This window comes from Chlamydotis macqueenii, chromosome 11 (assembly GCF_036417535.1).
Source record: "Chlamydotis macqueenii isolate bChlMac1 chromosome 11, bChlMac1.mat, whole genome shotgun sequence".
Classification (NCBI taxonomy): domain Eukaryota; kingdom Metazoa; phylum Chordata; class Aves; order Otidiformes; family Otididae; genus Chlamydotis; species Chlamydotis macqueenii.
This window is the reverse complement of record NC_141566.1, coordinates 8,439,414-8,467,411: the sequence shown is the minus strand read 5'-3', so window position 1 is coordinate 8,467,411 and position 27,998 is coordinate 8,439,414. Positions and strand designations below refer to the sequence as shown.

The following is a 27,998-nucleotide window of genomic DNA, read 5'->3' as shown; positions in this document are numbered from 1 at the left end:
AGCCACTTTGAATGAAGTTCCGTTGGTATTTCCCCCTCATCTTTTTTTCTTTTTCTTTTTCTTTTTCTTTTTCTTTTTCTTTTTCTTTTTCTTTTTCTTTTTCTTTTTCTTTTTCTTTTTCTTTTTCTTTTTCTTTTTCTTTTTCTTTTTCTTTTTCTTTTTCTTTTTCTTTTTCTTTTTCTTTTTCTTTTTCTTTTTCCTTCTTCTTTTTCTTTTTTCTTCTTCTTTTTCTTTTTTCTTCTTCTTTTTCTTTTTTCTTCTTCTTTTTCTTTTTTCTTCTTTTTCTTTTTTCTTCTTCTTTTTCTTCTTCTTTTTCTTCTTTTTCTTGAAAAAGTTTTTAAAATATTACTTTTTTTTTTTTCTTTTACTAATGCTGTGGAGAAGCAAAACAGATTTGATTTCAAAGGGCAATGGTAGCACAATACGGAAGCAAAGCCTTTGAGGGAGTAGAGAGCTTTTGAAGGCAAAGCAACAAGCCCTTCAGCTAATTAAGTGCCTTTGAATAGGCGAATAAAGGAAGCTGGTGATGAATCTGGATTACAGAGAGCAATAAGCCTGGAGCTTGACCTCTCCACAGATGTAAAAACATCTTCTTGAATGGTCATTTCTGAATTCATATTTATCTGTGCACTTGCAACTGAGTTAATTTTTTTTTTTTTCAAACTTGGAGGTTCTCCCTTCCCTTTCAAGAGAGTCTGGAAGGAGCTTGACTGAAACTATCAAAGTGCCATCTTCTCCCTCCCCTTCCCTTCCCTGTGAATAAATAATGTAAAATAAGTTTTGGAAAGTAAGGAGTAAACTTGTGGAAAGAAGTGGGGTGTTTGGCCTCAACATGCCAACAGTAATACAACATTTTCAGAAGCGCAGTGATCAAGATAAAAAAACCTTAGTTCTCATCTGATCTTCTTAGCCCACTGCTCTTTTGCAATGTTTTTTTAATCGTTGTCATCTTCTGTCAGATTACAGCTATTTCAAAGGCTTTCCCTGTTGTAGGGGAGTCCTAGTAGCCGTGTCTGAACCTTCCCAGTTCTTTGGCTTGTATTTTAAGATGTTCACAGGCATTGATACTGCGAGCAGCACTGCCTAACGAACGCACTCATCATTCTTTCCAGTTTAGCTCTCTTTTGTGCTGAAAGCACTTTTGGATGCCACATCCTCCCCGACCCTTGCCATCGCCCTCCTTTTGGATCTGAAATTAATGCAGACACTACATCAAAGCTGCAGCACTTTCCTTAATCCAGCTGGGTCTTTCCCTTAGTTATTCCCTGTTCGATAAAATGGAAGATGTTCTGCTCACAATTTAGCATTTAGGACACAGAGGACTCTATGGGAATCTCACAGTGGACAAATTAAAATCCACTTGGGAAGAAAAAAGAGACTTAGGTGGTATTATAAACACCAGCGAGGGGTGCTGGGAGGCATTCAAGAACATCTTTCTCTTGGTTACCTGCGGAATGATGAAGCAATGTGTGTGCGGGCTGATGTGGTACTGTCCAGGTTTTTGGTGGAGAAAGACAAAAGGAAGTAGCACTTGTGTGCTATGAACATGTAGATGGAAACGTGTCTTATCCCAGAGAAATTTAGGCCAAGGCGCTGTGTTTCAGCCTGACAGGCTGCTTTTAAGGAGTTTGAGGGTACCCGAGATGCAGGCCCTATGGCAGTGCTGGATCCCCCGGCTCCAGTGCCGGGCCAGGCCGCACAGCCACGGGTGAGCAGAGGAGAGGGTGCCATCGCAGAGAGGTTCTGCATTAACTCTAAAAAACCCCCTTGCTTTTGTGGTTTTGAGCTTTAAGCAACAGACAGTTGTTTCCTTCTGCTCTGCCGTGGGGGGTGGGTGGGAGAGAAGTTCTCTCCAAGGTGGAGGGAAAGCGGTGGTATCATGCTAAAAGTGTCTGATTAATTTGATGTGAAACCATATTCTGACACCCATTTGTACCAAAACCACTCTGCTCCTGCCAGCCTAGCTGGGCAGTTTCTCCTGGGTTTTCCAGGCAGCTTGGTAGCGATGTTCACAAGTTTTCCTGAGGTAAACATCAGATGAATCGGGCCCCAACTGCAGATTTTCTTGCCTTCTTTTTTTTTTTTTTTTTCCCCTTCAAGTAACCCATTTTGCTTTCTTTTTCACAGAAACCCCCATCCATATGCAGAAACCTTTAATTTATAAGCAGTTGAGGAAGAGGTTTTGAACATCTCTTTTTTTTCTCAGCTGTGCCCTTAGCTGCAATGAAGTTATAAACATCCCAGGAATCTTGAGGACGGCTCGGGGACCTTCTCACTGTCTGTTTGGCTCCATAATGAATGCCATAACTTCCTTCTGTGTATCATTCTTAAAAATAACAGTGTGAATAGTGGTTAGGGATGGGTACGACACACATCTGCACTTCCAAGTCAGTGCACCCGTAATTCTTACGCTGCAAAGGTGTGTTGATGGCACGGCGTGCTGATGGATAGCCATGAGGAAATGGTTTCCATGACCCTATCGTACACCCAGCTTGTTTCATCTGTGCTCTAAATTCTCATTAATATCAGAACATCTTAATTCAATTTTTCCCACATCAGTAGAAGATAGGTTTGTTTGTTCTTATTTTCTGTATCTTTCTTTAGTACATGGCAGTTTGGGGAGTTTATTTTGAGCTAAAAGCAGCCTGGCTTTCAGAAAATGTGCTCACTTCCCTAAAACCAAGCCCTTCTTACTACCTCAAATTTGATGCCTAAATCAATAATTTATTTTAAATTTTTTTTTTGCAGTGATACTGTGAGAGCATGGTTTGTACCCTTGATTTTTGAGGTGGTTTCTACTTAGTATCGCCTTATAGTATTCCACAAGGCAGAAATACTTACATAGCCAAAGTCTAATTTAACAATTAGAATGAAAAGCAAACAAATAAATGCGAGAGTCCCTCGGATGCTGTTAAATCATGTGCCTGGCGCCGGCCGGCGGTTTGGCAGGGTGGGGTGACTGGAGCTGCCTCCTGCGTCCTTCTGCTCACTCCTCTGTCATTTCTGCCTCCCTGCCGTAAACGCGGCACGCAGAATAAAAGTACAAACATGTTTTGTTTCAGATGCAATACCTAGAAATAACTTTCCTGGTAAAATGAACTCAGTCTCTTTTTCTTTTTCTCTGGGCATTTTGGAGAAATTTCAGTGTGTGGGTGGGGGAAAACAAAGCCGTGGCTGTAAACAGGAACTGATATTGTCTCCGTGTCTGAATGGAGAGAGAAACTGAACTGGCCTCGGTGGTTCTCTCGTACATCTGCGAGTCTGGAAACACTGGGATGATTCACAGTTTGCTGATTAGTACAGGAGCAAGCAAAATGGTGTGAATTAACAGCCATTACGGAGCTGCGCTGGATGGCAAATATCCCCCTAGAACAAATGATGTTTCAGGAAGATTGCTTAGAGGAAGAGGTAATGGGTCTTAAATACAAATTAGAAGCAGTCCCATCAAAGCTGTTAACATTAAGGTCTGAAAGCCAAACACTATTATGAGCTGTCTTCAAAAACTCTGTCCATTTAGGAAGCGTATCAGTCTGCTGTGTTGGCTGTGTAATATTTCTGTTTCGAGCACTTTGGACTATTTCAAGCAGCTGGCACTAATAATTGATAGAAATCCACAGTCGGAACGTAGCAGCTCTTCTTAGGGCTTTGAAGGCTAATCACTCTATTAGATGGACGGTTTTGAGTTAAAAATTTTATAGCATATATAAAGGCAAATGTTATAATTATTGTAGCATGTAATTCTTAAAAGCTCTACTGTTGACAAAAAGTAATCCTGTATTACAATTTAACCCTTTGCGTATGGGAATGTTAAAATAAGAAGAGAGGAAATACATTACTTGAGCATAAAAAGATATTCTTTATATGACTGGCAAAATTACTTAACATTTCTCATTGAAGTAATGAAAACTCGATACCTTGGATCAGTGTCATACAGATCCAGATGCGAAGGCAGGTTATGGACAAGTGGTGCCGAGCTATTTTTCCCCATTACAGAATTGATGAGAGACCCACAAGGAGGGTAAGCCCTGTAATGTAGACTAAAAAGTACGATATCACAGTCTAAGACATTGTATTAACAGCTTGATCTTGTAAAGATTCAAACACACACACCTACATTTACACAGTGGGAGGTCATTGCAGGATGACTGCAGGATTATTTCTGAGAGCAGAGTGAATCATGTCTGTATGTCTCTGTATGCTCCAGAAAGACCAAAGGTGGAGGAGAAGGATGCAGCAAAGGGCACAGTAATCATCGGCAATGGCGTATTAGTGCTGCGACAAAAAAAAAAAGAGGGAGTTGGAAGCTTTGATGCACTGTTCCCACCTTTGCTCGAGTTTACATTGGAATTATTTTTGGCTTTTCTGTTTTTGTTTTCTGGAGGTTAGTATCAGTATTTTGTAAACATGCCAAACTTTGAATAAGTTTGTTTTAATCAGTCCGGTGATTATTTGCAGTCCTCTGGGGTTTGTTTTTTACACTTATGAATTGCAGAAGCAAAATTTGCCTCTTGCAGGAAGAAAGGCTGCCCCCTCCTCTCAGGCACAGCAATAACAAAAGCAAACTAAGAAGAAATAAAAAATAAAATCTTAACAAAGACTTTTCCCGCTGCTTTTTCTTTGGTGATTGCAGGCTGCTAATATTAATGTACTTCTTCCCTTTCCAGAAAGATAAGGACATGATTTACTGTCCTGGGATACCAGTATATGTATCCGTGTCACACACAAATCCTTTTCTCTCAGTACTTAACTACTCAGGGCTTTTGGAAGCTTCTCGTTGCATAATAAATGTGTTTTTAATATTTCCTTTACAGCATTATTTAGTATAAACTATTTTTGTACTGGATTGAAGGGCAGTTTACATGGCACTTATATTTGGATAGTCTGTTTTGTTTTACCATTGCTCCAAAGGGCGTGTTTAAGGAATGAATGAATGATCGTGTAAGCATTTTTTTTTTTTTTCTGTTTCGTACAACCCCCTTTTCTCCTCCTTTCCAGCTCAGTCAGCACACTTTCTGCAGCAGCATTTTAGTTTTCTACATGGAAATGTGGCGTTTAGCAGAAGGGATACATAGCAAGGATGAGACACTTTCTTCTCCTTTCCCTCTTCTCCCAAGAGATACCCTGCGACTTCCTCTATTAGTCCATTAATCGCCGTAGCTCAAAATTCAGTCTGATCAAAGGAGCAGAACGAGGTTGAAAAGTGCAAATTCTGGCAATTGACTTGAGTGTTTAGATTCCCCGCTGAGCTCATTTAGAGCTGGAATTAAGCTATTCCTGCTGTATTTTTCGTCCTTGGCTCCGCAATGATGCTGTGCCCGTTGGGGGAGCGCTGAAGGCAGCGCAGCCGTTCCCCCAGCCTGGACCCCGCTCCAGTATCTGAAGAGCTGTATCTCCCTGTGCCAGGAGAAAGCAGAGTAATCTTGTCTTAGTTTGATAAGCAAGTCTGTGTTTAGATTGCATTCGACTGCAGAAAAAATGGAGAAGCTGTTAACGGAAGGTGCCGGAGTCAATATTGATGATTTTGTGGGGTTTTTTTTTTTAATGGAAGCATCAGGTTTCTGCCTCTTGCAGCTCTCTTTACCGAGGTTGGTGTGTGTGTGTGTGTGTTATGAGTGGGAAGGAAAGAATTAAAAAAAAAGATGTAAACGGGAAATTTGTAAACAACGTGAAGTTTCTTGTAAAAGTTTTCTTTACGAGGTAATGACTCACTTAAGGAATACAGTTGTGTTTAATGCCTGTTTATACGTGCAGTTAGAAGCGAGTGCTGTTTTCTCTCAGTAGTAGTCTTGTTGGTTCTTGTTTGCTTAAGGCAAAAATGCAGACTGCCCATACCTGTGTTGTTCTCTGCAGATTAACATCTGATTTTGCAATCCTTACACATCTCAAATTCCTATTGATGTAACCAGGAGTTACAAGTTCTCCAGGAACAGTGTTGGACTCTTGATGTCATTATTTGTGATTCTACAGTTCCCCAAAGTCTGCTAATATTTCTCAGAGATAGAGTAACTTGATGTGTAAGTTCTTATCTCATTAAAGTGAATTATTGTTACTGAAATGTGAATGGCATTCTATTATCAGAAAATATGATGTATTTAATGGTTTAAGAGCGCTTCAGGTCAGCAAGAACAGAGAAATGCTGATAACATCACCGTAGGCTGTGTGATGGTCCTGAAATGTGAGTAAATCTTTAACTGAAGAAAGTTTTGCGAGAAATACTGGTGTTTTCCCATAGTTTAGGACTTTGTCTAAAATCCCCAACATTTATTTATGTTGTACTTTAGGAGGGTTTTTTTTTTAAAAAAAAAAAAAAGAAAAGAAAACCTGACCATTTAATAAGAACTTTTTTTTAATTAAGAAAAAATATTAGCAGTGAGGGGGGGGGGAAATGGACAAATTCATTTCGTGCCCAATCCATAGTCTGAGCTTTTTCCTACATAGGTGGCACATATCTATGTGTCTATAAATTTTAATTTTAAAAAGAACTGTGACCTTCATCAGGGACCCTATGTGGAATCAGACTAGAAAGGGACTCCTGACTTGGGTATGCTGCTCCACTCTAGGTTGACATAATATAGAAAACTGCTGTGCTTTAGCATTATATATTCTCACAGAGAATTTCCTCAAATTCTGTACTTTATAAAGCATCTGTCCTATGGTGAGCAAAAATCTTGCACTCTCTGTGATTTCTTATTTTTTCTGCTTATGATAAGAATATTGGGGCTTTTCATAAGATGAAATGCGTCTAGCTGCATTTAAAATACACATTTTCGCCTACTTTTGTCTTGATTAACCTTGCGGGAGCACACCTACCTGCTGTCGAGATTACTGTCAAACTTAACTGGAAGTCAAATTGAATTGTACTCTGTTCTCGTAACAGAGCCTATCTTCTCTGTCCGACTGGGTACTGAAAGGCTTTTACTCCTGCACTAACGTTTTCAAAATAAAATGTTTTTTGCCAATTTCTGAAGAAATATCGGAAGTACCACCACCTTAGACATGCAGCAAGGAGTCCTGTGCCATAGATTGTGAACTGAAACAGTTGGCCAGAGTAAGGAATTAAAGTAATCCCTGATATTAGGAGCATGAAAATGAGATGACCTTCTGTATGTGCCCTGTGTGTGTTTCTAAGCCGGTGGCACTGTCGGCTCCCCTCCATGGCTGCTCCCCATACCTGTGCTGGGCGGAAAACAAAAGACCGGCCGCTCAGCTGGGAAACTGGAGCACATGCTTGCAAATATTACAGACTTTAAATGCATTGTATTTTTACCAGTAGTTCGTGATTGGAATGACAGGAAGGAAATGAGCAGAAAACATCCTATTCTATCTCTGTATAAAATCTTGCTTGTGAAAGATACAGTTACCGCAATAATGATCGGTCGCTAATTGATTCATTGTGCTGGGAGACAAGCGCTGAGCGGAGGAGCCAGCGGGGTCATTTTCTTGCTCCAACTCCACTTTGGTTGTTTGCTGAGGAAGGGCAGGAGAGGGTTATAAAGCTGCTGCCGCTACATTTAGCGCGTGTTTTTCTCAGAAGAGAAGAGACACCGCCAGCCAAGATCTCTTTCCTTTGGAAATTGTGGCTGGGAAGGGCCCCTTTGGCTCGGCAGACAAAGTGGGCAGTCAGACAGCCCCTTTCCTGAATCCCAGGCAGGCACCAGACGGCTGAAGGAAGAGAGGCACCAGGCTGAATTAGATTGCCTCCTGCTTTGGACAGTAAGGCAAGGAGGCAGGCTTAATTGCTTTGCAGCTGTTCATTTTTTCCCCTTCTCCCTCCCCTGCCCTCCTCTCCCTCCTCCCAGCTGACCCTGGCGGCTGCCACAGCTCCAGCCCCAATGTGGGGAGATGTGTCGAAGGTTCCTGGACTCATTTTTGTCAGCCTTTATACCCTTCCCTCAAGTCCAGCAGCAAATGGGGAGTGAAAGGAAGGCATGAAGGAAGAAAAGACTCCTTGGCATAACCCAGTAATTTGTTGCTTTTTTTTCTGGGTTAGTTTGTACAGTGGTTTCTAAACACGGCTGATGGCAAGGGGCAGGCCGGGCAGCAACAGGCAGACATCTCGGGTGGCATCCTTGCGGGAGAGGCAGCGGGGTGTCGTCGCTGGCATGTCCTGGCATCCCATCCGAGCGGACGAACTGGGAGAGCCTTCGAACGAGCCCGCTGCGATGTGGCACTCCCTGCAGCAGGATTTATGAGACATGTGAGATTTCCTCTCCGGAGCTGCGATACCGTTATGGAGATCTCCCAGACTGGTGCCTGGCAGCGTGAACGCCGGTTGGCGTTGATTTGGTGGTGCTCTCACCAGTAAAAGAGCCTTGCCACCGAGAAGTTCGTGACCTGACTATGAACAGAAAACTCAGAGAATTTGCAGGGGTCTCCAGCCCTCAAAAACTGGCTCAGGCCAGACTTGCAGATTCACATGTATCTCATAATCCCAAACGTGAACCTCCTGTTTGTGCAGAAAGCAGAGCGTGTTTTCTTAATTGCTGTCACTCCCGGATTTAAAAATTTAAAAACCTGTTTCTGTGCCTTAGCAATGAGGCTGCAGTCAGGTTTCAGCTCCCCTGCTTTGCAGAGAGGGGCTTTGCTCGTCTGCTGCTCAGTCAGCCTTCCTGGGCCTGTTCACCTCCAGCAGCAATGTCAAGCTAACCCAGTTTTGCAGCTGGTATCAAGTACCAGAGGCAAGGTTTCTAGATGTCTCTTTAATTCCTGCAGTTGTAGAATTTAGTGTATGTTTTCCCTCCAGTTCCACTGACTCACACACTCCTTGGGGGCGGAGGCAGGGGGAGAGCAGGGCAGCTGTAACCCAGGTCTAATTTACTCATCTGGTAACGTGGGTCCTGGGTGAGGCTTTCCCCTCTCTGTCCACAAAGATAGACCCTCTCAGGAGCCTGTTCGGCCTCCCAGTTGTAATTATGGCATCAGTAGTTTCGTACTTGACTGTTCTCCTAGGCCGACTGCATCTCCTCTGCCGGGCTGTCGTGTCTGGGTGATGGCATTAAAACATGAAATGCTCGGTGAGCCGACAGCATGATGCGGGGTGTGCAGTCCTGCATTGTTTAGGAGCACGGGCTTTGGTGGCACGCTCATGTCTTTGTACGGGATGTTTTGCTGCTAATTTTTTCTGATATCCTTAACAGCATAAACCAGAACTTGAGGTGGGCACCAGTGCAGGTTTTTGGCGGGTTTCTTTCAAGGCATAAAACTCTGATGGGGAGCTTTGCTCATGGCCGCTCGTGGAGGGTGTCATTCCTGGAAAGGCGGTGCAGCTACCAGATGCTTTGGTGTGGTCAGAGGGATTTGTGTCTGTAAGAAATGGATTTAGTAATAAGGTACAGTAGCATGTAAGTGACTTTTTTTTCTTTTCTAATCTGTTCAACATGCAGCCTACAATAGCTCTGCCGGGTAGATTTGAATTAAAACCGGCTCCACAAGCTACAAAGGCTCTCGAGCCTCATTGCCGAGACCGGAAATCCATTGTGGCGTCCTGATTAGTGCTGGTGAAATCGGAAACCTTTCTCAGGGCAGATAACAATCTCACAAATGAAAATATAACCTGTTAATCCTGAATTTTAACAAGGATGGTTATGCAGCTCCAAGCCAAATCCAGGATGTGTCCTATCCCTGTGCCCCTTGGTCAGAAAGGGTTTGCTGATAGGGAAGGGTGGGATTGCTCCCCTGCAGTACCCTCTCCCAAAAGCATCCCTGCTTTATGCCAGGCCAGGAGTGCCGGGGGGGTGAGGCTCAGTGCAGGAACTGAGGTTTGCATTGTTGGGACTGACCCCCCTTGAAGCTCTTGGCTGAAGTGTCTTAAGATGGGGCCTCTGTTTAATGTTCCTCCCCATGCCAGTCACCGCTGCCAAAGGAGGGGTGGTGGTCTGGCTGGGGCCATCATGCTCTTGCAGTCCCATAATAGTCCCTTTAATTATGGGTAACAATAAGTTCTGTTTTTTTCCTATGTTAATAACAAGTTCCAGGGTATAAATAACTCTGCAATTAAAACAAAATGCCGAACGATTTACCATTTGACACCTATGCAGTCTGCTGGAGCCTTGGCTGTGCAAGGAATTTTTTTTCTCCTGCCCTGAATATTTTATAATTGTTTTACAAAGAGCACATGGATGCTCCAGTCATTAAGAAATGCCAGCCAAGGTACATTGTGGCACCAGGGAGCAGAGAACAAATAGCTACGCCTGTGCTGAGCCCGTAGAGAGCTCTCCTTTCAGACGTGCAGCCGTGGTTTGTTTGAATACTTCTCTATATTGACCTTTGTTTTTTAAGAAAAACAGGAGCAATCAGGACTGCTTTATTGTAGGGCCCATTAACTCCTTCAGAGACTTTGTGGTGTCTGTTGATCAGAGCAGCACGCGTGTGGCCATGTACCGCAGTCTGTGAAACACCTCTGCCGCGCTGCTGCATTTGGGTGCTGCGTGTCCCTTGCTTTGTGCATTTGCAAGAGCCAGTCTGTACGTAAAAATATGTGGAAATAGGCCTGGGGGCTCTGATCACATTGGCCAAGGAGATAGGGGCCACGGGGAGAGGGGAATTCACCTCTGCTTTCAGTGGGGAGGCACGGAGCGCCGTCTCTCATTTCTGAGACTGGCTGTGATATGTGTGATGTGGAGCCTGTGAGTGGAGTGGCTTAAATATACAAGCGTGCCTAAAAATGTAAAAATAAAAGCAGTGCTATTTTAAGACTCTAGAATCAGGGATTATAAATAGCCCAGCCGGTGTGTTACTTCTTCTGGCTGGGTGTGTCGGTCCTAAAACCACCACAACTGTCACTTCCCTTTGAAGCAGCTTTTTGGCTAATGACCACGGTGGTGGAGCCTCCTCTGCTTTTCCATGTTCTCTTGATAAGCACAGGTCAGTGATAAGATGCTCTCCAGGCTGATGTGTCCATTACACAAGCCCTCCCTTTGCCAGCTTGGGCCTGCGAGCACACACGAATGGAAAGGTAGGCGCACGCTGGTGGGGAGCGCTGCAGAGCTGGGATTCAGTGGTGGGAGGTAGCGTTAGCAGGGTAAAGCAGAGCTCTAGACAAGCCATGGAGGCCTAGACAAAAGGCAAAATAGTTGTGTGGTTAAGCACTGGTTTGGGACTTGTGAGGTGTGGGTTTGGCGGTCTCCATTGTGAGCCTTCCACTGTGACTGGTTGGGATTCATCTTCCTGCTTCCATCATTTAGACTCCTCCTGTGGTCCGTGGAGGAAAAGGTCTTTAGAGGGTAATTTCATCTCACCCTAATGTGCACCTCCAAGATGTGATGGATGGTCTGCGGTGAGGGAAGCCTGGACAACACGCTTAGGCTTGGCCCATGTCTGCTGGAGGTACCTTTATTCTCCATCTTTGGAAGCAGCAGCAGCTGTGGTGATCCAACATACAGAAGTCTGTGAAGCTGAAAGTCGTATAGCTACCTTAAATATCTGACTTCCACCTCAAAAAGCATTTTTATTTCTATTTTTCCAGTGCGATGGCTGGAAAGAGGTACCTTTGATGGTGTTCCACCGCCTTAGTACCGTGGGTGAGCGGCTGGGGGACAGGCTTTTCTCTGGTGGCTGTTTCTGAGAGGAATTCTGGCTGACTCCTGCACAGAGTAACAATATGTTTATTTGCAATGTATGAAGCCAGGAGACGTCTCTTGTTTAATAGTCTCCAGATCCCTATCACCCAAAGAAGGCAAGGTTGGAACTCAAACTGGAAGAAGGCTTGTTTGGGGTCTAAAGAAGGCAACTATAAAATCAGGTAATGACGGTGTTCAAAAAGGTCTGCAGTGGTGTATCTCAGGACAAGGTGCAAATGTACCTGCCAAGCCCCTGCGCTGGTAGGATGCCAAAATCTGGGTTATTCATACAGGGAGCTCTAAGCAGGCTGTACCCGGAAGGTGAAGGAAAGGGAGTTTGTTGGCCGCTCCTTCTTTTCAGAATAGATAGAAATGGGCTGGGAATCTCTCCTGGTGTAGCTGAGTCTTCCCCAGAAAGAGGGAGCTTATTTCATGTTCTCTCGGGGGAGGAAAGCTTGCAAATAGGCTGTGTCTAGCATCTCTAAAAGAAGCAAAACACCCTGATGTCTGAAGGTTTCAAAGAGCTTGTGCTGAATTGTTCCTCTGTAGCCTGCTTCTAACACAGAGGAGCCGTGTCCTGATGTGATGCTCCCCTAGTGCAGAACAAGCCACTTGTATTTTATTTTGATAGAGAAGATGATTTCCATCAAGAAAGGAATGGGAACGACAGCAATGACAAATAAAGATCTTATGGGTTCAAAACCCGTATGCTGACGGCTCCATTTTCAAACCTGGATGCCTTGGACTAGCCGCCTAGAAACAATATTTTGGCGATCCGCTGACTGCAGTGGGCGCATCTGCAGTGGGGGCCTGGACAAGGATACAAATAGTTACGGTCAGTGCCAGGTCAAAACTTAAAGCCTTTGTCTAAAAGTTGAAGTTGTTACTTCATTCTGAGAATGGGGACTTCTCCCATTGCTCGCTGTGGTCACAGTTGCTCCTAGAGGGCAATAGGACTGATTTAATGCTCCGTGTCTTTTTTCTTTTACACTGAATTCTTAATTACACCTACATTTCACTGCAGATTAGCAGGGAGTGCAGCGTGGAGCCCGAGACCCCTGGGGTGCAGCGAGTGCCCGAATCTCCTCTGCCCGGGCCCTGGGGTGTGTTTGCAGAGGAGATCTGTGGCTGTGCGAGGGTGCACACACACGCGCACACTGTTACGGTATGAAGAAGCTCAGTTTGCTTTTTATTCCTCCCCCCTCCCTTCTTCTTTTCTATAATCATTGCAAAACAGGAACAAATGAGTGTGTCACTTTAAACCATGAAACCACTTAGTCCGTAAAGACAGATTTGGCGTCTTTGTGCTGGCAGTGACAGGCCAGCGCGGCGCTCCATAGTGATCCCACTGTTCTCCCTCTGCCCCGCACCCCGCCGCCACTCCCCACCCCCTCCGAGATTTGCTCCGTGTTTGCCTGCCTCTGTTTTTGTGGTTGGTAACCAGCAAAAGAATGGAATGGATTTAATGATTTGTTGGCTGCGGTGCCGGCATGATTAAGTCAATAAAGCTGCAAGCTGAAAACAGACAGTGTAGTTACAGTAGATGACTTTAACCTTGTTAATGCATGTTTATGTCCTCCTGGCCACTGTATAGCTGTACGTTGCATAAAGAAGATCTGACCAATCTTTAACCCATTAAATAATTCATAAAGTGAGAGCAGACATCAGCTACACGCGGAGCGGATCAGTAACCATGGGGTCAGCAATAACTTTGGCTCCCTGGACCATATCCAGCATGTTTAAACTCTGGTGATGTCACCAGGCGAGCTTCTAACCTTAATCATTTGGATGGGAACAAAGGGAAGTTAACTGTTGACGTGCGGTGTCTCCGCGGAAGAAATGCTCGGGAGTGCTCTACAACATCTCTGCCGCACAGGGAACGTGGACTGGCTCCAGCCTCCTCGCTTCTTTTATACGCTTCCCTCTTTCCTTACGGCAAAAGCATGGTTGGCCAAATGTTCGAAGGCACGTGTTTCCTAGACTCCTATTATCTTAGTGACAGAGGCACCAAAATCCCACAGAATTTCAAGGAGATGTTGGCTGTCTTGAGAAGGTGGTATTTGGAGGCACTGGGATGTTTTTTTCATCGTGGATAAATTTTGAATGAAAAGTATCTCCTGCTGTGTAAATGAAAGAGAAGGATATACAATGGGGATGGAAGGAGGCAGAAGCCCAGGATGCAGGAGAGGATGTGGAGTGAAGCAGGACTGTTCTCACCGCAGTAAAAGCTCTCACCAGAAGATATCAGGACTTGCAGGAAAATACTAGGATTTTCACCCATAACGACCTCAGCCAGCCTCTTCTCCTTTTTCTCACCAGTCAAAACACAGGGCTGACTCCTCCTAGCACGCAGCCCTCTTTACACAGCTCCCAGCTGGACACCGAGGGATTCTCCAGGTGCGGCCATGTCCGTAGTTGTTGCAGCGTCTCCTTTTGCTGGCACGTAAGGGGTGAGTCATGGGATCACAGGGCGTGTGGCTGGGACATGCTGCGCTCCACTGGTCTGTGCAGCCAGGCTAGAGGCCCTAGGGGACCATTACGAGTTGGTGTAGTTTAGTGCTGTTCTGAGATGCAACCAGCTGTGGCCGGACCCGGAGGAGAGATGCAGAGAGGAGGAGACGACAAAAATCTCGTGTGCGGAGTAAAGCAGAAAAAGCCCTTCCACCTCTTGTTGGTGAGCAGCGTGGAGCACAGTTCTGCTGCAGGTCTTTGGGGTCAAAACCCAAGGGCATGGTAGAGGCACTGTTTCAGGAGGCTGGAGACGTAACCTCCATGATGCCCCAGGATCTGACCCTCATCCTCCTCTTCAGGGAGTAACTTTTAATTCCTTTGGGGGGGGGCACTGAGACAGAGGGACAAGTGAAGTGACTTGTCCGTAGTCACCTGAAGAAACTATGTATGATGGAACTGGAAACTGAACCTGGTCATGTGAGCCCATGTCCGTGCAACTGGCTTTTATCCCGTGACTCAGTCATGAAACAAACTCACCTTTCAAGATCATCTCCTTTCAAGGTGGCTTGGGAGTTTGCCTTTAATGATCCCATTTTCTGCGTCTCCTTCTGACAAATTGCGTGCCCACAGTCTCATGGGCTAACCCTCCAGTGTGTCCAAAGGGACACGCACTTGTGCAGGTGAACTCATCGAAGGCTCGTGTGCCTGTCTGCACAGCACACATGCACGCGTGTTTGCAAACAGACTTCTAGGATGTGCACGTCTTCATGTCTGGGACTATTGGAACAAATCTGAGAATCGGCTATGTGAGCCCAGTAGTGATTTTTCCAGGTGCCAAAAGACATGCGCCTTGAGTTGGAGATTTGAGCTGGGAGCTTCAGTCTGCTGTTGCCAGCATCTCCGGCCAGAGACTGGGGGGGAGGCTACCCCTGGAGCTAGTGCTGATTATTCTCAGTTACTCAGTTATTCCCTATTTCTTTATGATTGTGCTAATGAAGATTCTCCCATTAATTTACTCTGCTTTTTTTCTTTTTTTTTTTCTTTTTTTTTTTTTTTTTTGATGGTTGGTTTGGGTTGGGTTTGCCATAATCCAGAGCAGCAGTCTCTGCATTGGAGAAGATGCTCCAGAATTTGTGGCAAGTCAAATCTGATCCGAGTAGAAATTCCATGTTCCGTTTTGTTTGGTTTTAGCTTGGAATGTTGTGTGATGCGTCTGAAGATCTTTCCTCACCGGTCTATTGATTTCAATGAATGGACCCGCATACACCTAGTGATGTTATATTATCACTCACCCACAATAGGGTATCTAGCAGCTGGTAGTTTTTGTGCATTGGCTGCATTTTTTTTCTGCTCGATGGAAAACAGAGTCGCTCCAAGCGTATGCTAATCCTGAATGGGAGGGTCCCAACTTCTGACCCATAGCTAATATCCTACAAGTCACGTGAAGCTACCAAGGATTCTTGATCTGGAGTTTGAAATGCCTGTGTTATCAGCAAATAAACACCATTAATTGCTTCTAATATGTCATGCTATGCAGTGGTTAAATGACAAGGCCCTTATTAATATGTGTGTATATCAGCCTTTTCTGTGTGTGTGAGGGGGAGTATGAAGTGGTAAAATTATTTAAAATTAGTGGGGAATATTTACAGGAAGGCATAAAGAACTGTCAGTTAAGGAAAGCAGCATTTTATGTTCTTGTCCCGGATGACCTTGCTCCAAGGACAAATCAGAGCTTGATGAAATGAAGCTGCAGATGGCTAGTGATCTCAACTCTGTAATAATGAAATGACACAAGAAAAAAATGAGACATCTACAGTTTGTAAATACAATCTGAATGGAAGGGGAAAATAGGAATTTTTAAGGGGAGATTGAGTTGACTTGGTTACAGCAGTTCAGCTTCGAGTGTTTTAATAATAATTTCCATTTTAAAAAATAATGGAATCGCTCCTTGTTCCCCATACTCAAGGTCACCTTAATGCATTTTTCTTTTTTAATATGTCAATATCTTGGGTTTAAAAATTTTATCAAGAGGACTACCTAGTAACAGCCTACTTTGTATCCTTTATTTTAGCACGTTATTTATCTCTGCATTTTGTTTTGTAAATCGTGGTGGCGATTTTTAGCACCTGATTGGGTGGACGACCCGATACAACCATTTTAGGTGTTTGAATAGTTTCATCTGTTAGGAAGGAGTAAGCTTGTGAGAGGCTCAATACTGAAAAAGTGATGTGATACTTGGTGCCAGAGTGTGCTTTGTTTGTGCGCTCAGATGAGAAATCAGGAGTATACACTGTTGGGTTTTGCATGTGGGCAGGTTTTCATGCAAAGGGTTTCTCAGAAGCGGTTAGGCAGCCAACTGCTATTGAAAGTTGACAAGACTTGGGCATCTGCCTCTGCAAATTGGACCTTTGCATGAAAAGGAAAAAGAAATCCATGGAAACATTAACTTAGAGAAATCAAGGGATTCACAAATCTCTGATCCAGACCACCTTGCTGCAGTTCACAGGGAAGTGGGCAGGCAGAGAATTAATTTCTCCCATTAGCTCAAGATTTCCTGACTTACGCTTTGTTAGAGTGAAATTTTAACTTTTTTTTATTCTTTTATCAGATCTTTCTGCTCTCCCTAATATATGAATTCACCACCCAGTCATTGCGTTTCTCTGTAGCAGCTTCTGTAGGGTGTCGAGCCAACCCGGCTCCTTTTGAATCTCATCGACACCTCTGAGAGCATGCCTTGACATAACACAAGGATTACTTGAGTCAAACCACTTCATAGATACAAGATGTTGTAGTTTGTCATCACAGCTAGCGCAACCTTGCAGAGACAGGCAGAAGGACTTCCAGTCGAAATTGGGTGAGATAAATACAGTTTGAGATTATCTCATTGAATTTATAGGCAAGCTGCCCTCCATGGGAGCAAGAGCATGGTGTCAAGGGTTGGAGAATCATGACAGCTGTACAAGCCAAATATAAATATTTTGTTCTTTGCAGAGAATTCAATTTTGGATCTTGACTTTATGTACAGACAGGTACAAAACACCCATATCGGCATCTTTGGGTGGATACACATAAAAACAATAACAGATACAGTTTGTGTTAAAGTGTGGTGGTACAAAGACTGGTGGGGATGAGTCCAGTTGCTCTCAGGTGGAAGAAAAGCATGTTAACACTGCAGGTACCCAGGTCCTATTGCCCTGAAGGGTCTGGCAGAGTCTCCGTGGGTCTCTAGTCCTCCTGAAAGGTTTGCCTTTCACTCGAGGTGGTGGAGCAAAGCTGTTCTCTGGGCTGCCTTCACCCATGGCCTGGGAGTTTGTCTGGGCCGAAGGATCTGTTTGCAGGGCAGCTGCTGTTGCTGTTGATCGTGCCTCCTCACAAGCCCGGCAGTCCCTGGCAGGCTGCGTGTGCCTCTGGTACGCCAACTCTCCCATCCGTGTTGTGTCTCGGGCTGTTGGCTGCTCCCAAAGCCGTTTCCCATGTTCTTTCTAACAACGTAGTGCTGGTAACAGCATCAGAGCTTGATTTCAACAAAGGATGCATTTTCATCTAAGAGAAAAATCACTGTTGCAATAATTCACTCTGGATTTTCTGACTTTCTGCTGCTCTGATTGTTGCTATTCTTCAACAGCATGTTTTGATGGATGAAACCGGCTCTGAAAATACTGTAGAGCTTTAACTAATTTGATTCATTTTTTTTTAAAAAGGGAAGTGCACTCAGTTTCCATCTTATTAAAATTCTGGGTGCATTTTTAAATGCACTTTGGATACTTTGATGGGATTTTGGTTTGTTTTGAACAGCATGCAGTGTAAGAGCAGCTATAGGGAAATTAGTGTTCCATCTGCTTTGCTTGAAAGGAGGAGATCCTGGTACAATTGCTAGCCAGGTGTGGTGATCTTGTCATTGCTCCTAGCAAAGGAGGAGGACTACCTTTGAAGGAAGCTGTGCATGCTTGTGCCTTATGAAAAGAAAGAAAAACTTAAAAGAACTTTTTTTTTAAAAAAAAAAACAAAGCCGTGTACCCATGGATCACTTACAGTCTTCAAACAAAGCCTTTTCCTGACTGACAGCCCACAAGATAAGCTTAGAAACTTGAGTCTGGTAGTATTTCACATGGTTGTATATCAAGTAAATGGGTGAAAGATGGGTAAAAAAAAGATCCACTGAGCTGCACATTTGTTTTATCAATGTTCATACATTGTGTTAAAGCAAATATACAAACAAAGAAAAAGCTTTGAAGCCTTTCTCAACTGAAAGGCTGTTTTATCTTGAAGAGCATATCTGAATTGTGAGCAGAATAGGGGAGAGAAAAAAAGACAGAAAACTTCCAAGGAGCAAACAGAGTTTTGTTAAAGGCAAGAAGCAGAAGCATACGTAACCCCAGACTTCTGCGTGAAGCAAATGATCATGGCATCTCACAGACATCACACTCTTGAGTGGGCTGACACAATCATTCTGCCAAACCATGACCCTGGATTTTTTTTTTTTTTGCTTTGTTTGTGTGCATTGGCCAAACAGATTCACCATCTTAGTATCTACTTGGATTAATAGCTGTGGAGGCAATGATCCTCCTTTGTAAAGGTGGCATTAAGGCTTTGTATGGGGCCACACAAGGTTACTGGGCGCCAGGAGTCTGTGTGTCTTCTCTGTAGATCTAAACACGAAACTCTTACAACCATGAAATTCTATGGATGAGGCGACTTTAATACTATTAATGCTTTAATTGCTTAGTTTGTAGTATTTGCAGATTAGTTGTGCCTAGGAGTCTTGGTCCTGGACTTCAGAGCGGTATGCTGCCCAGGCATGAAAGCCCCACCAAGGAGATGCAGCGCATCTACCAGACAGGAGACCATGCACCGGCAGGCAGGCGGGAGCGCAGGGAAATGCAGAGGCATTAGTTTGAAACCAGTATTTGCATTTCCTCAGCAGAGTACAGAGCTCCTCATACGTAACAGATGTTCTTAAAATACAGAACAAAACTCAGTTAATGAAACTTCACCCCAGCCCTGGAGAAGAGCTGTCCCTGTTCTGGCTACGATCCACGCAGAGTCCCTGGCCGAGCAGCTGATCAGGAGCACAGGCTCCTATCTAGTTCTATAGCCATGTTTTTCCTCTGTTTTTTTGGGGTTTTGGTTTTTTGGTTTTTTTTCTTACTATATGATGCCTCAGTAAATACTTCAAGATAAGTTATCTTTGATTAAAAAAGAACAACAAACTGGTGGAAAAAGCAGTTTGTCCCTTTCTCGTATTTACAGCAAACTCCTACCCTGAGCCACCCATTTCCTTTGGTCTTTTCCTTTTATGCTGGGGTGCTGTGGCTCATAGAATCATAAAATGGTTTGGCTTGGAAGGAACCTTCAAAGGTCATCTAGTCCAACTCCCCTGCGAGGAGCAGGGACATCTTCATCTCAACCACCCTTCTGGTTTAAGCTCTGTAATTTCTGGATGCCCCATCGAAAGTGGAGGGAGTATTTCTCAGATCAACGGTGTCTTTTGAAATGGAAGAAACTTTTAAAATGCAGGTACTATATGCATTTTTAATTAGACACGTTTCTGTTCTTCCACCGCTGCTACCTCTTTCAGTTAGGAAGTGCAGTTCTTCCCCGACTCTGCAAATATCTACGGAAATTTGCAAAGCTGCCTGTCTCTCTCAGTAACCTTGCTGTGACCTGGTTATCTGTGAGAACCACAAAGAATTCAGTCTCTAATTAGTCCATCTGTTAACTATTGAAATTCATGGCTTAGTTTTATTGTCTGGGTCTGTAACATAATGCTGAATGGTCTCACCTGGCAGCTTATTTCTTATAAAGCAAATGTGCCTTTCCAAGAGCCATTTTGGTGCAGATAACTGTCTTTTCAGCCTTGGACAAATGACTCTGTCTAGCAGCCTGCAGTCCCCTTCATGCCCTCACTGAAATAAATTGTACATCTCCAATAGCTCTGGGCTTAAGTCAATACAATTTAACATGTACGTTTCTTTGTTATATTCTTTGGAGTTACACCATAAGAGCAGATGGGAAGGTTTAATAATGATAAATGAGTTTAGTGTTTTCATGTAGTCCTAAAAAACAATGACTGCTCTTTATTAAAGATTAGAGGGGTTTTTACATATTTGCCAAAAAGCTATTAAAGCTCTAGCTCAGATCCTCAGAAAGTCTTGCTTTTAAATTCTTTTTGGACTGTTTGTTAATGAGGATTCAGAGGAATTAGGGGCCATAAATTTCTTTATTCTCACTTAAGTGAAGGCACCAAGTGATTACTGGTATATAACTGAGTGCTGAGGACTGGAGTTTATCAACCGTGTTCACACAGAACAATTCATCCCCGCGCTTCTTTGCTGCAGTTGTGCGTCTTGTACGTAATCAGATGTTGGGGCTGGGCAGGTCGAGCTCGTCAGTGGATTTTTAGAAGGATGTAGACTCATAAATGCACGTGGTGTGTCTCAGTGGGACTGTTGGCACACTTTGGATTAAGTGTGTGCCCAAATGTTTTGTTGGACCAGACCCACACTCACTACAACTGGATGCAGTAATGTGCAGATGTTTCTGCCCAGCCTGAACAACCTGCCGTTGTCGCTGGGCGACTGGGAGGGACTGGTTTCACTGGGCTGTGCTGTGGCTTTTACAATTACAGTCAGCGGCTGAATCCTGACACAAACAGTATACATTCCCGCAAACCTGGAACCTGAGTGTTTTCTCCTTGCTCTCAAAACCAGTGCATGAGATCCTAGGTCAAACCCGTGAAGCTAGCCCCAGTGCTTTTTGAACAGGAATTGCCACGCTGGAAAGCCCAGGGAATGCTGCCGGAGCTCCGGACCTGCTGTGTGACAGTTTGCCTGGCAACAGAAACACATGCTCTCAAACACATGCTCTGCTGCTCCAGGTCTGCGTAGCGTGCTGTTTGGTTAGGGATTCAGCCCATTTGATGTTGTCATATGAATTTCTGGAGGGAAAAATGGCAAACAGACTTTTTTTTTTTTAAGTTTGAAGAATAAGAACCCCCGGTAGCCATCTGTGTCCTCCAGTGTAGCTTCCAGCTGGCTCAGGCGCCCGACCCTCTGGGTGTGAGCCCCTGCTTCCATCGTCCTCGACGCTAGAATCCTCTCTTTGCTGTCTTCCTGGATTTTAAAATGGGATAGTCCAAACTACAGATGAGTTAAGATTATGGCTTGTTTGGCTTGGCCTTCCTATGGGAAGGAAAGTGATTTTTCTTGGGGAGTGATGAAAAGGAAAAATGTTTAAAGTTCATTAACCTTTGGTACAGATAGCAGTGTCCTTCAGAGTGCACCAGCGCTATTCTTGGCCGTGACGTGTCGGTGGTGGTGTGGTGCTGTAAGGGAGTGCAGTACTTCCCACTAGTGGTGAGAACAGAGAACTTTCCCCTTTTTCTCTTTTGGCTTAACCTGGATGTGAACTGTAGAACGCGAGATTTTGAATTCATTCCTTGTCTTCCCATCTCTGCTATTTTGTCCTAATTTCCCCCAAAGCAAAATTTTTATCTATAGATTGTTTCTTTACTGGCTAATTAAGTGTTATACAACTTTGCTCTGGAAAACTCAGCAACCCATTCTGTGTATTTGCAAATGAACTCTGCTGATTGTCATTATGGCTATAGGGTGCCTGCAGAAAGTCCCATATAATTAAGCCGTTGTACTGCCACAGCACAAGAGCTGCAGTTAGTAATGTGTGATTTACACTTCTTCACCATTAATAATATGGAAAAACCAACATTGTTTTTCTTGATGATGCTTAGGAGAAATTAGAATGAGGTGGACATGATTAGGAAAAGAGACTTTAATGTTATGACTTGTTAATGCAATAGCCCTGAGCAAGACATCAGAATGATTGTCCTTGCACTAAACTCATTTGCTTCAGTAAGCACAGACCCTCTGCACGCAACAAGACAAGTTTGGAGGAAATTGGAGAGATGGCAGGGATTTTGGTGGTATGAACGTTTCAGTGTCTTTCATGTGCAGAGTACACAAACTGAATCCCTGCACTTTCAAATATTCCCCTAGAGGCAATCTGCATTATTCAAAGCTTAACTGTGGCTGCAGAATCCTGTCTGACATGAAAGCAGAGTGCTAGCTTTACATGAACTTTCATATTTACATCTGTAGTAAATCGTATTTACTTTTTTCCTTCCCTCCCTCTTTTTCTATGGGCAAGAGGGAATAAAATGGGTAGGAGGGAAGAGGGAGGAGGAGAGATGTCCAGCAGAATCGTAAGCAAAGCACCAGTAATAAAGTCTAGTCTTAGGAGACTACCCAAGAATAGGAATGATAATGAGAGCAGTGATGAGCTGCAGGTTTGTGTCTTTTAGTAAATTATCTAGCAGGCATTTCATCAATTGTGCTTTTGCATAATAGACCGAAGTGCTACAAAAGGAGGCACCATAAAAATGAGTAATTTCAGTGGCCTTCCTGGTAATTGGTGTTACAAAGGATATCTTGGAAGGAGTTGGGTGATTCCTCATGGTGAAGCTGCTGTGGAAAGGCAGCTCAGGCCCGAGAAGCTTGCCTGGTGACAAATGCCTTCCAAGGCTTTCTTCTGGCCACTCTGAAACATGGCTCGTGTCCTGTTTTCTCCATCTGAGCATGCTTCTAATTGTTAGATGTCAAAAGGGAACAACCATTTTCTTCTCGCTTATCTCCTGATAACATTGATTCTTAAACAAAGGATGTGGGCTTCCATTCTGAAAACAAAGGAAGCATGGCCCAGCTAAGGATGCTGGATATCATATACATACTTCTCCCTGCCAATAATAACAAACCATCATAAATAATGTAGAAGCTGGATGTGAAAATGGAGAAAGGGGAATACACTGGTACTGCTGTTTCTGGGTGCAGCACTTACAGAGTCTTCTCCTCAGTGAGGCCTTGACTCCTTCCCTTGTTTTTCTCCTGTATTTCCCTGACTACCTGCCAGCTCCTAAGATGATTAGACTTCAGTATTTTAAAAATTATTTTTCCTTTTTGGCTTGTGTCTTCATCATGTTCTTGTGATTTTTTTTTTCTTCTCCCCACAATGTTCTTTTTTGGAGGCAAGTCCTCAGCTGGTAAAAAACTCAACTCAGATCTCTCATTGAGGACTTACAGCGAGGCCAGTTTGCAGCAGCCAGGAACCAGGCCTGCTGCGTTACTAATTTGTGCCCAGCCGTGACCTGACCCTGTGATTTTGCATGTTCTCCTCTCTTTTCACAATTAGCTCTCATCATTTGTTTGATCATGGAACCCACAAGAACCACTTCAATGCCAAGCCTACGACTTCTTTCCAGGTCCCTGGTCCGATGGCACCTTTTTCCCTGTTCTGCCTTTAGTTTGCCGTTGTCTTTTACTGCAGGCTTCTCCTTTATATCCAATTGCCAGATCCTACCCTGATGCAACTTTCCTTTCCTTATGTCTCTCAGTGTAACAGTTGGGGAACTGGTGGGAAATGTGTTGCTTTACTCACATCCCTTCTGCCAGCCAGGCAGCCGTGTGACTCCAGTAATGGCAGTGAATCAGCCTTGTAGCCTTGGGCTAGTCACAAAGAATTCCGGATTAACCTTTTGATTTTCCCACTTCTTTTTGTGCTGATCCTCAGAAATCAGAGCAGTCCCCTGCCCCTCACAGCCCTCACCGTGACGTGCGGGTCCATGTGAATCCTCAAGGTGTTTTGACCTTGGGACAGCCAAAGACCGGAGAGAGGGCATCAGCAGAGGATAAGGGCTTCTGTTGTTATCTCCCTGATGAGACTAATTTTCTTTTTTCATCTTTCTTGGCAGGATCAAAATGCTGGAATTGTCGCCAGACTTCAGGAACCGGGCTCCATCCCAAGCGGAGGCTCTGTGCCGGCGCCAGCCACGGTGAATGGGTACACGATGAGGAACCATTTACTGAAGCAGCAAATAATGAAACGACAGCTGATGCAGGTACGATGCCGAGTGCTTCTGTGGGTTCCTGTGCTGTCCACTTCACTGGGAAGGACAAGACTAACTGGAATGGGGAAATCACCAGTCAGCAAACACTGGAATTGCTGGGTTGAGTCAGACTAGGGCTGGGCTGAGTCCAGGATGTGATGTCCAAGAGAGGCCAGGCCAAGTGCTGCTCAGCAAGTCTGAGTGCAGATCTGCCCACTCGTATGCAAGGGAAGGATTCAGTCATCTCCGGATCATTGCCGTCATCCTTGGTCAGCCGCAGAGTTGGGAGGGAAGATGCAGAGAAGGGAGGCTTGGAAAGTGAGTCAGCCCCAGGAGAGATATTCTCAATGCTTGCCTTTCTCTCTGGTTCCTTGGGGATTTGCCAGAGCAGATGTTAGACTTTAGTTTGTCCTGGACTTGCTGGTCTCTCTAGCAGCAGAAGTCCCTGTACGAGGTTTGTAACATGCTGTGTGAAGGAGCTGGGATAGGGGAATCCCGCAGACGAGTTGGGTGAGGCAGTGTTGAACACGTGCCTCTGACTTTGAGTGTGCTGCTGGATTTGGGTCAAGGAGGCTCATTTCTTTGGATGGGAAATGAGATGAAAAGTAGCTCAGTAAAACCCTCAACCAAGTACTGTCCTGCTCACGAATCACACTCCCTTTCAAAGCCAACTCTGCCTCCATGTCATCAGTTGGCTTCAAGCTTATCTGTGCCACTCTAACACAGCGGGAGTTCAGTCAGGCCTCAGCTTCCACCGTCAACGGAGAGTTTCCCAGGTCATGGCTGCTGTCCGCAGCAGGGATGCGAGTGTGATGGTGGGTTCTGGGGTTAAATGGTGGGAGATGCAAATCAGGTCCCTTGGAGAAAGTCAGCAATGCCTTGCCCTTGCCCTTGCCAAGGGTCCCTGGCTTCCTGTGGCTCAGCGCTATGTTCTTGTTAGAAGTGGCAACCAGCATGAAAGGTGATGGTACACATGAGCAGAGCCATCCTTCAGACAGCGTAACGGCCACCAGCCATTTTCTGTTTGTCAGCGTGTCCCTGCGATGCTGCGACAGATTCTGTTCACTAGTAGACTTGTGGGCACCTTTTGTCCCTGGATCCAAGACTTCAGAGAACATGTCCAGATAGTCAGCACAAGAGGCACCAGGGAGATGCCAGGATTCCTGCAGCCTCCAGCTGTGCTGCACTTCACGCATAAGCTGGTGAACGCGAGAGTCTCCATGTTCGTCCAGCTTCCCTTGGGCCGCCTGCACAGAATCTGGTGAAGGCTGCGCTTCCTAATGCTGGGCTGTGGTCGGGACACCTTTGCAAGAAGGGGCATGGGAGCAATTAAGATCCAGGCTGAAATCAACCGTTTGGGCTGAGTCTCGTCAGAGGTGTGCGTGTGTGGTTACAGGAGAGGTTGTTAATGGTGGCAGTGGCTGCACTTCAAGTGTCTGCTGCGATTCTTCTTTGTCAGGAGACTGCAACTTGACTATTATGCCCCTCGTTTTCCAGGAAAAGCAGAGACAAACCATGCTGGGAGTAACATCTGAACAGAGGAGTTTGTTTGCGGCTCAGCAGATAAATCAGTTTCAAGGTAAGGAGGGAAACCGCATGCTATGAAAAGCCTCAAGAAGCCAGGGCCTGAGGCCTGATTAAATACAGGGCGCTTAATGATTCTCTGCCCTAAAATAAAAGCATTTCACACTTTATCACATATCATGAGATTTACCCATTTCCTTATTGCTCCAGTAATACAAAGAACACAGAGGAGAGGCCCATGTAATGAAAGAGAAAGATGGAGCAGCAGCCTTTTAAGGCTCTGCCATGTTTCCAGGGTGGACGTGCACTCACCAGCTAACGTGTCTCTTTGTACGCAGCCGTGCAGCAGCCCATTCCCACCGACTGCAGCCAGGTGATGCCAGCTCCTCCGCCCAACCACCGCATGCTGCCGTCTAACCCAGCCATGCTCCAGAGCACCTTGGGCTCTGGCATGGCCCCAGCCACCGCCAGCCAGAGCAGCGGGACGATGGTGATGATTCCACCCAACCCTGGCAAGCAGCAGGGGATTTTTCCGCCTAATTCTGACTTTAACATCCCGCTGCGGCCGAGCCAGAACTCTCTGGGCATGAACTCGGGGTGCCAAACAGTACACAGCCACTCTGCTGTGCGGCCGGGAATGCCGATGGCAGGCTTCAGTTCTGGTTCCTTAGCAAATGACTCTGCAACTCAGCAACACTTGAGGCAGCCGAGCATGCCAAGAATCCCTAACGTCTACCCCAGCTCCTCTGCCCAGATGTGGACGCAGACTGCTGTGCCAAGAATGCCAAATCAAAGCCAAATGGATACCAGCATGCAGCAGTTCTCCGGTAACGCTCTTTTCTCCAAACAGAATGCAAGACCAAGCGCACCGGGTCAGCAGTTCTCCCAGCAGGCCGTAGTGCCACCTAATCAGATCGCTCCCGGCGTCCAGGTCAGACAGATGCAAAAACTGAGCATGGGGCAGTCTGGCCAGGGCTTGAGCTCAATGAGTAATCAGAACTTGAGACACAATTTAACCAGAGGACCGTTGCCAGCTATGAATGTTATGAAATCCATGCCACAGGGAGTGTCCAGTTTTAACCAGCTCAATCCTGCCTCGGGCCTTGGCCCGCCAAGCTACCCTTCCACGGGCCAGCCGCCCGACGCCTTCAGCAGGATGAGCGCCGCTGCCGAGCTGCCGCAGTATGACTTTGTGTCCCAGCACAGCAGTTCGGTCGTGCCCGCGAACTGCAGTGACGCTGACTTCCTCGACTCCCTCATGAAGAACAGCAGCAGCAGCAACGACGAAGAGTGGTTAAACAATCTGACAATGATAGACGACATTTTGGGACAGCACGCTCAAAGCTCCAGACACGTTTAGCTCGGAGAGAAGCAGTCTCGTTGTAAATAACATACGTATGGCTTTTGAACATCACAGACAACCCGTGAAAGCCGCCGCCTCTTTCAATACAGAATGAATAGACTCAGCCAATTCTTTGCCTGCATCAAAGTTTAATATTGGCAGTTTTTCAGATGACTGTATATATTTGAATATTTTGTAAATTATGTTTTCCTAAACCTTAAATGTAGAAGTATTTATACTTCTTTGCTGGACTGTTTGTAAATAAATCTATAGCATAACTTTTGGTTTTATTATAGGGATTTCATTATACTTTGTTATAAATATGCAAATAATATTGTTAGTTTCAGTAATACTGTGTATTACAGCATAAAATACTTATGTTTTTGACATAACTTAACACATGAACTAGGGGTGTCGCTGCAACCAGACTAAGCAGAAATCAAACGTGGCATCTGTTCTCCCATATCAAGAGGAAGGATTGCAAAGTGGCATTAAAAAACTAAAATCCGTAAAAGGAGCTGCCTGAGTCCGTCATAGCTCAGTCTTGCAGCCTGATTCTGGTGTGTACGTCCCATCGGGGCTCCCAGTGTGTTCAGGGATCTACCCGCAGAGATCCATTTGCAAGATCCCGGGCACGTTCGCAACTTGATACACTCCAGCAGGTCGATTTGACGCTGACCATGCGCCGTCCGTTGTCCTGCAGTGAGCGTGTGTTTGTGGTGTTACAGCTGCTGACCGGCGCGTCTGCGCGCGTGTCCGGGTGTCGCGGGCGAGGCGCTGCGCTGCCTGACGTGGGTCACACTGGAGAGCAGGCGTGGGGCAGACGCTGCCAAGCCTCCCTGGCCACTGTGCCCTTCAGCGAAACGGCAGCTCTGGTTTGCGCACCTCTGCCATGTATATTTGTAGTGTACAGGTGATTTGTTCCTGGTTTTAAGGCTTTTCATAATTTCTGTTTTAATGTGAGACTTTTTTTTCAGGGGAAAAGTCTATAAACATTAATAGTTAATTTTTGATGTTTTTTCTGTCAGCTACTATTGTCCTATGTATATTTAAGAGTCTGTTTATAAAAGATTCACTGTACTGTAAACTTCTTAAAATGTTCATACTTTGTGTAATCATATTTTAATAGTCACGTCATACTTCGCAATACATTTGTAATATAACGTCAGCTTCAAGCACAGAATGTTTTTTTCTTCATACCATAATAAACTGCCAGGGGAAAATTGCA

The 27,998-nt window shown here is 44.9% G+C and overlaps 1 protein-coding gene across 2 annotated transcripts in view; it reads left to right on the top strand.

Moving 5' to 3' along the window:
* MAMLD1 (mastermind like domain containing 1) overlaps window positions 1-27,998 on the top strand; it is an 83,141-nt gene extending 55,143 nt beyond the window's left edge. For both annotated transcript variants that reach the window (XM_086756661.1, XM_086756660.1), the window contains 3 exons: window positions 23,770-23,916; window positions 25,402-25,483; window positions 25,767-27,998. In XM_086756661.1, coding sequence (XP_086612787.1) covers window positions 23,770-23,916; window positions 25,402-25,483; window positions 25,767-26,788 — 1,251 coding nt within the window. In that variant the 3' untranslated portion in view covers window positions 26,789-27,998. The remainder of the gene's footprint in view (window positions 1-23,769; window positions 23,917-25,401; window positions 25,484-25,766) is intronic.